Raw genomic sequence first — 12,646 nt, 5'->3', positions numbered from 1 at the left:
ACAGAGCTGTGTGCCCAATTTTATTCAATTTGTATGGAGACATTTCTAGAGATGTAATTGGGATAGAGTATGTACACCTTCTTGGGGGAGAGGGGGTAAATTTCTGCACAAACATTTCTGCATTACTTATTTGGGCTGATGCTGGGAGCCTGTCATTATGGTACATAGAATACATAGGCATCTATGTTCCTTTTAGATCATTGGCTTAAAATTGTTGCTTTATTTGATATCTTGCCTAGGTATTCTATTATAAAATAACCCTCATAATATATTAAAGGCTGGATTTACTAGCCTGTGTTAATGTATTAGTATACATTATTTGCATGGGTTCCATTCTTGTTTACTAAAAGCAAGTTAAAAAGCAATAAAGTTGCTGAACCTTGCTATAAGGAGCTGTCCATTTCAGCACCACCAATGCTGTCTGTTCAAACACTACTGAGTGTATTATCCTTGTATTAATATAGCTGAAATTCGCTTTAATGGAGCTGTCAATCTCAGCACCATCAATTACAGATCTACAATTATACTGCATTAACACTGCTGTTCATTTTAGCACTGCTAACTAGAAGTGTATTATACAGTGATGGATTAAAACTGTTGCAACTCGCTGTACTTACACTTACAGCCATATTTAGCACCCTTCCTATAAATGTAGTTTCTAAGTGATGAGATGCTATTTAACCACTATCAACACGTGGGGTTTTTTTCACACTGATAACAGGCTTTAAATTCAAACACCATAGCCTATACATGTAGTGTGAGTTACATTTTAGCTGTCCACTTTATCAGACTGATGGCAAGTGGCTCTGTATATTTCATGTATCTGAACCTTCCTTTGGTGTCACTCACATCAGCACCACTGACTAAAGATGTCATATGTATTTTATATTGCTGATGGGTAGCTAGCTAGCACCAACAAAGTTTCTCTGAGCCTACCTAATTTTTGCATGCAGGCACGGAGCCTTTCTTCAAGATTTGACACTCTGCTTTGAAGCTCCTCGTAGTCATAGGCGCCAATCTCCTCCTGAAGATCGTTTAGAACTGACGTCAGATTCTGGACCTCCTCTTTAAACTGCAATACCAATTTTGCATCGGCTTTGTACTCTTCCAACACTGGTATCAAAGGCCTAAGTTCCTCCATTTTCGCTTTTATTGCCTGCAAGGTTAAAATAAGCTTGGTTCAGTGCCATGCGTGCAAAAATCTGCAATACCTTGCCTTTTTTTCTGGCTGCTATCTATGTGAGTGCAAATGTGCGTACCTCCCTCAATACCCTTTGTCCAAATGATGCAGTAGAAAATGCATATATGAAACAGTCTACAATACACCATAATATTTGAGAAAGGCTTTTATTGATCATTTTTGAATGCAACATCTTAAGGTTACATGCTTTCGATCACATACACAAATATTTTTCTTTTTTTGTTTGTTTGTTTGTTTCTTTTAAAAATATGAACTGACAAGGGAAACAATCTATTCATGGAATGCTCATACAGTTGCATGCAAAGGAGATCTCGGTTGTTTTCAAGATTCCTTAGTGATATGGTTGCTAGTTTTGAAAATGAAAAAGAAGAATTGTTTTTTTTGAAAATGTGCATGGTGCAAAAAAAAAAAAAAAAAAATTTAAACAAAAGCTCTGTGGCCCTCTTTCATGGTTACATGGGAGTGAGCTGCCTCTTCAGTCACTGCAGGTTTGAAAAATCTCTTTTAAGTTAGCCCTGTAAGCAAGAAAATGAAATACCGTTGAGGAGGTAGCTCACTAAGCCTGCCTTACACATATAATCATTCATTTACAGACACAGTTATGAGTATCAAACAGACCTTTGAATTAATGCTAGAGTTAGCAGAAAGAAAATACTTTAATGGTTATTTTAAAATATATCCTGGCAGCACTGGTTAATAGATTGTGCCTCTACATTTTAAGAAAACAGAAATTTATGACTCAGTTCTAATAAAATCCTGCCCCCCTGCATTATGCTGAAAGCAGCTTTTTGTCCTTGAAACAAACATTCAGGCACACCGTTTATTTCTTGCTGGTCCTTTCTGGGGGGAAAAAGGCATTTTGCTTTTATCATGGCACAGTATGCTGTAGCACCCCATGTGTGGTGTTGTGAATCACCGAGGTGTGCCATGGTATGTGCAACAACACTGGCTACCACTGTCCACATTTCTTTTCCACTCATGACCACAGAAGGGAGATCATTACAGTAAGGCTTTTCTGCACATAGAGCCTTTTCATCATACAGAAAAAGATGAGCACACTAATATGTTTGCCGCAGTAGGCATTCCCAGGGGTGGAGTTGGAATGTATGCCTTGGATTGGGTGTAATTTGAATTTGCACCCCACTGAAGATACTTCTGGCTACTTACTTTATATCAACACATAGGCGTCTACATTGCCTTTATAAAAATAAGAATAATATAGGTACACTAAAAATATTTTAGGTGCCCTGCTCTATTAAAAAATTCCCCATAAGCCCTAATAAGGTATCACATTTCGGAAAACTACTGAAATATATTATTTCCTAGTGTACAACACAGTTTAGCTTGAAGTAGTATCTTTAATTCAACAAGACCTCATCGTGATATACAACCATAATATTAATAGCACACATAGCAAGCTGAAATGGGTGGAGAAAGGACACTTAAACTACAGGAAGTAACGGAGAGCCAGGTGTAGACGTGACACCAGAAATAATAACCTATAACACCACAACTTCTGATAACGTGCCATTCATTAAAGAGGTGATTTTAAAGCTTGGCACCACTTACATGCATCATAGGAGCACTAGGTGCTATTCTTTAAGTGCTATAGAACAAAACTGCATGGGGGTCATTATATATGATTGGAGCATTGGTGAACCATGGGTCTGTCATCAAGTGACATGTATAACTTGCAGAATACTACCAGTTTTGCACATCACTTAGCAAATGAAGGTGCACCCATTTACTCCTACCAATGACATGGCATAAATGGTTGTGCCTAAACTTAGGCATGCCCATGTCAACGTATGCTAGGATTCAATGGCACAATGGCATCTTGGTGTACAGATGCAGTTAAAGATCTAGCACCCAGTGCTTAGCATCCACACGCCTTAAAAAGAGGCATCAATTTACAGAATTGCCTATTTGATGGTCACTGTATTTTTTTTCAAGCTTCTGATGAATACAATATATTATTTTGTCTTATTCAAGCAAAAGATTTCTCCTCTCACATCTGTCTACTTTTCATTGGAACTCACTTAGCAGTGACACAATAATTGATTTGCAGCATCCAACCATTGTGATGATGTCATAATGCTATGATTATGATTTCACTTTAAGATCAAGACTTGATTTTACTACTTATAGACATGGGGTGCCCACCAAATTAGGCATCTAACTTAAAATTTTTAATTGGTTGGCACTGATAATTGAAAATGACATAAATAACTGATTTTAAAAAAAACAATAAAAAAATAATTAAGCACCTAGCTTAGTAGACGCCTACAACACTAAGGTAGGCATCTATACTGAGGTACCTACTGTGCCTAGTGGGTGACAGGATAATCACGTGCCAGACACCAGTGCGCCGACAATCGAGCGCTGACAATTCTGCGCAAGAAAGAAGCACGCCGCGGGAAAACTTAGTTTTAAAGAGCTCCAACGGGGGGTGTGGGAGGAACCCCCCACTTTACTGCATAGTGCTCATGCTGCCATTGGGGGGGGTGCAACCCCCCACATTATAGAGAAAATGGAACTTTTCCTGAAAAAAATCAGAAAAAGTTCAGTTTTCACTATAATGGAGGATTACAACCCCTCACGCCCCATTTCGGAGCTCTTTAAAAGTTTTCACATGGCATGCTTCTTTCTTGCGCCAAATTATCATCGCTCGATTGTTGGCGTGCTGGTGTCTCGCGTGCGACTGAATATGAACTACCTAGTGGCGCCTACCTGGAAAGTAGGCGCGATTAGGGGCAGAGTTTTAGTATGGATTGAGTTAGGCGCGTGTAGGCATCTGGCCTAATATACCAGTGCCTACCTTTATGATTCATACCATCATGTAACTTGATTTAGGTGCCATAGGTGCGATTCTACAAATGGTGTCCAATTTTGATTGGCATGCGGTAGATACTGTTTTCCTTGTTACTTATCAAGTTAGGCAGCATTTATAGTCAGGCCCAAATAGCCTAATTAATCACAGGTGCAGTGTAGACCTAAATCATTATAGTAGTTATTTTAGAAGGGCTGTTTACATTTGAGATTTGTATAAGCCAGAATTTAAATGCTTATCTTGCAAACATTTCTAAATTCCTATTTTACGAGGGATCTTCAAAAAGTTCCCACACTTTTATTTTTTAACACTATCTCAAAAGCAAATTACGTCACTACCTGCAAGGTGAGCCTGCTTGCCTGTCTAGTCACATGGCATTCTATGACTTTACCACTTTTCTCACCCCAATCGTGTCCCGCAAAAATATGAAAGTGAGGAAACGTTTTGAAGAACCCTCATACAAACCCAGGATATGCATGTCAAAAACCCAAGTGTTTGTCACTGGCAAGGGGGTGTGGTTTGGGCGGGACTAGGGTAGGAAAGTGAATACACGTCCTACCAGATTGATGTGAGGAATCCAGACTTTTTATGCCCTTTCTAAAATGGAACTGTATACCTTATAGAGTACAGGTTTCAGTGGGCTGGATGCATCAATAAGAAAGTAATTTCATTTTGGTTCTATGGTCTACTTCAATTAATTCCCACTTTGGTGATTTACTGAACACAGATTTTCTGAGACTATGTCAAAATTACTTTTACAGTAAGAGTATAAAATTGTACAGAAATCAACAGCAGTATCAAACAGGATGTATTTCTTTCTGCAAAAACAGTTTTCTCTTTTCCATTGTATCCAAGAATAAATATTAATATTTAAGTTCACTTTCCTAAGTCTTTTTACATGAAAAGTGACAGATTTTTGGTTGAATGTATGCATAGAAAGTGGGCTATACAAATTTCTCCTCCATATCTTTGTATAAATATATAAGCAGGAAGCTATCCTACATATACTTTTATAGCTTTATAACATTTCTGGAAACAATCCCCTGGATTCCCTAACTGGCGCCCATGTCGGTGGCCACCTTAAAAGTGGCTGCCGATCACGTGTCAATCACGTGACGGTGCTGGTTAGAGAATCACGCCTGATCGCATAAATAGGTGGCTGAAACATAGGCTGGAAAACCCTAATAATTTAATCCCTCCAATGATCATCTGGTCAGTTTGGATAACTTTTTGGCACTTAGATGCTTTTACATAAGAACATAAGAAATGCCTTCTCCGGATCAGACCTAGGTCCATCTAGTCCGGCGATCTGCACACGCGGAGGCCCATTTAGGTACTCCTTTATGGAGACCCGGATTTACCGTATCCCTCAATATGATTAGCAAGAAGGTATGCATCCAACTTGCGTTTGAAACCCAGAACAGTAGTCTCCATCACAACCTCCTCCGGGAGAGCATTCCAAGTGCCCACCACTCGTTGTACGAAACAGAAATTTCCGACGTTAGTCCTGAACCTGCTGCCGCTCGGTTTCAGGTTATGACCTTTTGTCCGTGTCACATCTGAAAATGTTAGTAATGCTGATTCCTGGTCTATTTTGTCAAATCCTTTTAATATTTTAAAAGTCTCTATCAAATCCCCTCGCAGTCTTCTCTTCTCGAGGGTATAGCTCACAATGTCTAAGTTCTGTCCAGGACATCTTGGGAAAGGTACGATTATTATCACAAGATGTCCAAGTTTAAGCCCACCCAAAGCCAGCCTAGAACATGCCTCCAACACACCCCTCTTTTGTTTTGGATGCACAGTTACTGGGATATCTCACATGATGTCTAGAAAGATGATTTAAAAAATCAGCACTTGGATGCTTTGGCGAAAAAAACATCCAAATGCCGATTTATGCTGTTTTTTGGGATGTATTAGAGTTTTGAAAATTTCCCTAACAGTGTGTATTTATATCTGGTCTGGAGCAGACATACATATACATATGTGCTTCATGTTGCATGCATAAGCAACAATTCTAATAGGGAAAGTACAGGGGTGCTTTCCCTTTCTATGATCACTCCATTTGTATACTTATTGAGGTACATTGAATAGGGGTCACCAAAAGTTAGGCGCCAAAAAAATTGGGTGCTAAGCTATTATTTTATAATGGCAGAGTTGTGCGCTAAATTTGTTATAGAATGCTAGCTTAGTGCCCAGTGAATAGTTATACACAAAACTTTAGGCATGATCACTTATGTATTCTTGGAACCCACTTAGGTTTAGGTTTAAGCAGGTTAGAAATTTTTAAATAAATAAATATAGAGATTATTTGCCCATATAAAATCAGCACTGACAAGAATGGCACTTGGCGTGATTCTACAAGGTGCATGCACCTTTTAAAGAATTATGTTAAACGCCTGTGTGTCACATAACTTTTAGGCTCACCCATTTAGGCCAGCTAAAACCAGGCCAGGTACATCCAGGCCTAAATGCCTGCAGCTAAGCTGTGCGTGGATCAGGTATTTTCTATAACAATGCTCATTACTTTTAGGAACACCCACGATTTACCTAGGCCCCTCCTCTGACCACACTCCCTTTTCAAATTCACTCACTAGAACTGGTGCTTACCTTTCACAGAAATATGCTTTCCAGGTTATGCGCCTAGCTTTTAATTAGTGCCAATTAGCATCAATTATGAGGTGTTAGTTGCCAATTATCAGCAACAACTAGGCGAATTAATCAGTTAAGCTGTACAGAATTTGGGGGTATGTCACTTTTGCAGCTGTTGCAGAATAATGCTTAGGCACCCTGCTGACAATTTTGTGGGTAAGTGTACAGTAAACTGCAAAAATGCTAGCATTCTGTATATTTGCACGTAAGTGCAAACACCCACCCCCTCTTCTACGAAACCGTGCTAAAGGTTTTTAGCGCAGAGAGAGCACAGAGAGCTGCGCTGAATGGCCTGCACTGCACCCGACACCCATTGAGTTCCTATGAGTGTCAGGAGCAGCGCGGGCCATTCAGCGTGGCTCCCTGCGCTAGAAACTGCTAGCGCAGTTTCGTAGAAGAGGGGGTCAGTTATAGAATTAGGGAGATATTGGCCACATCCGATTTTATGGACCGTAATGTGTGTAATAATATTGAGTTATATCATATGAATATTTTCAAGCTTTTGCAGAACTGGGTGCCTGATTTGTGCATAAAGTTATGTGAGTACAGCATGCTCATGGGTAAGTTTATTTAGATTAGGCAGAGGTATTCATTAGATGCCTAGTCGGGGAGGGGTTTGCATTCCATGCAAAATTTTGAAAATGCACATGCATTGTTACTATGCTTCTTTATAGATCTCGATCATGTGTTTAAGTATTGCTGATTTCTGGCAAAATTAAATTATTTAATTATTATATTTGAAATTAATATAAATAAATAATAATAATAAAAAAAGAAAATATACATTTATTGACCCGGGAATTCTGTGTGTATCAAATATTTTCAAAATGGAGGTGTGTGTATACTTTTATTTCAAAAATTCATTGGAACCCTCACAGGGAAAATCTATATGTACTTTCCATGTATTTTTCTAGCTATAAAATAGCTCCCTTATGGTTGAGTTTGGAAGAAAATTTTCCCTTATATGCGCATCACATTTGATAATTATCAAAGAGATTTCAGGTCTGGAGGGTTTAAAAAAAAAAAAATTTACACTAGGAAAATAATGAGTTTTTGAATGATATTTCTTCACCAGATTCTGATGTCGAACTGTGTGGTAGGATCCCCTTAGATACCAACTCAGTGGGTTCAGCAGTGGCAACTATCTGAACATTTTACAATAGAAGGCCTAGAAATAGGCATTTTTATGTAGGGAGAATTGCTAGTACATATACAGTAAACATGGCTTCTGATTTGCAGTTATAACTGAAAACATTGAAAATCTATAGGGGGAGGTTGTTATAACTAATTCCCCCCCCAAAAAAAAACAACTTCTTCACTGAATAGCAAGGTAATGTCACCAGACGGCTGCCTGTGTTCCCTCTACTCTTGTAGCAAAGCTGTGCTCAGAAGCGTGATGGAACAACTAGAGAGGCCCTGCCACAAGGGGGGGCGGGGCTCCCAGGTCATGAGGGTGAGGAGCAAAGAAAAGGAACTAATGAGGGAGGAAAGAAAGGGAGGGGCAAGGTGAGTTGGTGGGCCCCTTTTTCAAATGGGGTCATTACCCGGCGTGGCCATTTTCATGGGCGCGCCGGGAGGAGAGGACACCCACCCGCTACGCTAACTGCCAGCGCAACCACCAGGGCAATGGTAGAGCTTGTTGCATCAGGCTGGACTATCAAGAGCAAGATTGGTGACCCAGGGGTCCTTGAAATGAATGGGGTGGGGCCATGTAGGAGGAAGGGGACTAGGATTATGCCAGTCTAAAGTGAGGGCTCCTACCTCTTGATGGCCAATGAGAAACCCCTCTTGGATGGAGGGGCACGTCCAAGAAGTGACCAACGGCACCTTATCACTTGAAAGGGGGACAGGGATAGTCAACGGGGCCTGAAAAGCTTTGACAGCAGCTCAGGCCAAGGGGGAGGAGAGCATGGATTGAACGGCGGTGCCTCCCTGCATGCAATCAGTTACACACTCAGAGAATTATTAATTATATGGGCAGAGGCCCCATCTTCTCTGTTTGGTGTGATAGTATGGCACTGGTAGGTATTAGGACAATAGATAAGTAGTATTGTTAGAACTAAATATTGTGATATATTGTAAATAATTGCTGTATTTGCTATCGTTTGTAATCATGCTGCAGCCTGCAATAAACTTGTCAGCAGAATTACCATGGACTCAAACTATGTTCTTGTTGGGAAAGGGAAAATAGAGGGGGAGGGGGAGGAATAGAGGAGCGGAAAGATCGGGCTGAGGCCTCTCCAGTTTTGTAGCATCCTGCCACTCTTCCAGGCTAGTCCTCAGCCTGCTGCAACTACAGCTAGCACTGTGCCAGGTAACAATTTCCTAAAGGAGCAATGCTAGCTTCAATTTAAAGCAATAATGTCAGTCCTGTCTAATAAGGAGCCTCAGCAGAAATCCTGCAGTGGGGTTAACTGTTGCTTAAGCAGAAATCAACAGCAAGAAAAGGGAGGAAACGCTGGAGACACACAAGACCGTCTAAAGCAAAGGGTTCATTTTAATTAGCATCCCACAAACCCAAAGCCGATGGTCTGGTCAGAAAGAACCAGTTCGCAATCAGCTACCAGCCCCCACATCAAAAACACATTTTTGTCCAGAATTCAGTTGTATGAAAGTGAACCGTCATATGACAGAGGACATTTTTGTATTTTGTAGGAAGAAGGGAAAAGAAGAATAAGCATCAACAGTGGTTCTGTTGCCAATTCATCTCTGATGCAGAGTTTATGATATTGTGTTGGGGGATTGGTGTCCTATTTAAATTAGATGTTAAAGGTTCTGATTTTTGAAATTAATGCTGCATGTTTCACTTTGGACTTTGTAGTAATGGAAAATATTAAATAAAATATTGGATTGATGATTACATTTACTATATATTAGCGTGCATAAAAACGGCTAGCACGCCTTACTAAATGGACCCTTTAGTTGTAGAGTATACATGTACAGTTGATTTGGGGATGATATTTGATTGTAAAATCACATGTTTTCATAATATTGAATATATTTTCATGAAACCAAATCAGCTACAGATTTTCCCTAATAAACCGAGTTACCTGTAGGTGTGACTGACATAAAGGGGATGGATCGAGGTAATGGAATATAACTTATGAGAAAATATTCCTCCCTTTGCTGCAATTACTGTCTTTGATGTGTATATTATTTATTTATGTATTGAGATTTATTAATCACTTTATAAGGAAATTCATCCAAGGCAATGTATATCAGGTACAGTGTGACATAAAATTTACAATTTTGATAACAGCAACTTAGAAATGACAACTGAAATCTAGTAATAGGACCAATATGAAATCATATCAGAAATATACATATTTAACAGCACTGTAGAATCATAGAAACACAATGGCATATAAAGGCCAAATGGCCCATCCAGTCTGCCCGTTCAAGGTAACCATTGTCTCTCATGCACATTTATGGCACGTAGGTATTTAAACATCTCTAACATATCTCAGCTCTCCTGCCTTTCCTCCAAAGTTTGTCCCTGTACGCCAACCATTTTAGTTGCCTTCCTGGGTCTGGACCAATTCCATCCTGTTTATATCTTTTTGAAAGTGTGGTCTCCAGAATTATACACAATGTTCTAAATGAGGTTTCACCAGTCTTATAAAGAGTCATCAATACCTTCTTTTTCCTACTGGCCATACCTCTCTCTATGCACCCAAGCATCCTTCTAGCAATTGTCGTCATCTTTTCAACCTGTTTGAACACTTTAAAATCATCACATACTATCACATCTGAGTCCCACTCCTCCTTCATGCACAAAAGTTCTTCACCCCCGAAATTGTACAGTTCCCTCGGGTATCTGCAGTCCAAATGCATAACCTTGCATTTATTAAATTTAGCTGCTAACTTTCAGACCATTCTTCAAGCTTCACTAAGTCCTTCCTCATGTTATTCACACCATCAGGGGTGTCTACTCTATTGCAGATTTTGGTATCGTTCACAAAGAGGCAAATCTTACCTGACAGCCCTTCAGCAATATATGTCATTAAAGTACAAATCATACTGTAATAATAGACAGCCTGGGAGAACACTCAAATAATGTAGATATGATTATTATTAATGCACCCAATTTGTCTCAGTGATACTTAATATAGATTTATCAGTCGGCTTATGTTAGTAATTTGACAATAATAACTACCTGCTTTATTTCATTGGCATGGTATAATTTATGGACTGGTTTTAAAACAGGGCCTCTCTATATAATAAGTTCATAAAGCTGCCTATTTTAGCCTCTTTTCTATAGATAGCACACCCAGAACCAGCGCCACCAGCATACAAATGTCATCATACACATTCCCACCTGCTCTGATGAAGATGTAAATGGGTGCATATACTTTAAACCTCAAATTCTAAAAAATAAACCCCACTATAAATTGGGTATACAAATTTGGGCACATGCCCAGTTTATGTGTGCAATTAATTGAACAGCAAGCCAATTGGAATCTTAATAACATAAGAATAGCTATATTGGGCCAGACCATCAAGCCCAGTTTCCTGTTTCCAACAGTGGCCAATCAAGGTCACAAGAACCTGGCAGAGACTCAAATGATAGTAATCCCAGGGCAAGTAGTGGTTCCCCTATGGCTATCTCAATAGCAGACTATTGATTTTCCTCCAGGAATTTGTCCAAATCTTTTTAAAACCCAGCTATGCTAACTGCTGTTACCATATCCAAAGCTTAACTATTCTTTAGGTGAAAAAATATTTCCTCCTATTTGTTTTAAAGGTATTTCCATATAATTTCATGGAGCATTCCCTAGTCTTTGTACTTTTTGAAAGACTGAAAAATCAATTCACTTTTACCCATTCTAAACCACTCAGGATTTTGTAGACCTCAATCATATCCCCCCTCAGCCATCTCTTTTCCAAGCTGAAGAGTCCTAACCAATTTAATCTTTTCTCATACGAGAGGAGTTCCATTCCCTTTATCATTTTGGTAACTCTTCCTTGAATCTTTTCTAAGTCCACTTACATCTTTTTTGAGATAAGATGACCAGAATTGAACGCAATAGTCAAGGTGCCCAACCCAAGGAGCGATACAGAGGCATTTTAAGATTGTTGATCTTATTTACCATCCATTTCCTAATAATTCCTAGCATCCTGCTTGCTCTTTTTGGTTTCCATCACACACTGGGCAGTCTATAATGGCACCTAAATCTTTTTCTTGGGTGCTGACTCCTAAGATGGACCCTAGAATCTAGTAACTATGATTTGGATTATTCTTTCTGATGTGCATCACTTTGCATTTGGCCATATAAAATTTTATCCAAACTATACCTTGGGGAATACCTACACACGGTACAATGTTCCTTCTAAGCTGCACATATTTTGATATGTTTCTACCAGTGCGAGCAGTGCTTCAAAATTACATTTTCAATCACGAGGGGCTGGCAGGTCCCATGGGAGCCCTGAGGAGCCTACCTGCACCTCTTGAAGATATGCTTTTGAGGCACCCCACTTCCCCAGTGGAATAGCGAGGGTGAGAGGTGCCTGGGGCGGTGGTGCCCCTCCCCCTCTTTTCCACCATACCCACCTCCACCTGCTCCTTCCCCATCCCCTTCTGCAGAGCGCACCCCACTTCCCTTCCCCCGTACCTCTATAACATTCCTGACGTGAGCAGCAACCCCCAAGCTGCTGTTGCGCCAGCATCGGCTCTTCCTCTGATGTAATTTCCTAGGCGCGGGTTTGGACAGCTTTTCAAAACCCAGCCCTTTGTCCAGGTTTTGAAAAGCGTCCAGCTCGGGACCGCATTGGGAGGGTGTCTGGGCATGCACCGATGCAATACAGCGATGTCACGCGCATGCGTGTGAGATCATCGTGTCATACCTGCGCACGCGCAGATGTCCTCCCGACATAGATCTGAGCACGAGAACAGGTTGAGGGGGGCAGGGCTGGGGACATGGCTGAGGCAAAACAAGGCAGTACATGGGCGGGACTGGGGGTGGGGG

At 40.2% G+C, this 12,646-nt stretch overlaps 1 protein-coding gene across 2 annotated transcripts in view; it reads right to left on the bottom strand.

Annotated features, from left to right (window-relative positions):
- OLFM1 (olfactomedin 1) overlaps positions 1-12,646 on the bottom strand; it is a 104,002-nt gene that overhangs the window by 23,403 nt on the left and 67,953 nt on the right. For both annotated transcript variants that reach the window (XM_033962120.1, XM_033962119.1), the window contains exon 4: positions 937-1,156. In XM_033962120.1, coding sequence (XP_033818011.1) covers positions 937-1,156 — 220 coding nt within the window. The remainder of the gene's footprint in view (positions 1-936; positions 1,157-12,646) is intronic.

Source organism: Geotrypetes seraphini, chromosome 10 (genome assembly GCF_902459505.1).
Source record: "Geotrypetes seraphini chromosome 10, aGeoSer1.1, whole genome shotgun sequence".
NCBI classification, from domain to species: domain Eukaryota; kingdom Metazoa; phylum Chordata; class Amphibia; order Gymnophiona; family Dermophiidae; genus Geotrypetes; species Geotrypetes seraphini.
The sequence above is the reverse complement of the archived record's forward strand: the minus strand, read 5'-3'. Positions and strand labels throughout refer to the sequence as shown.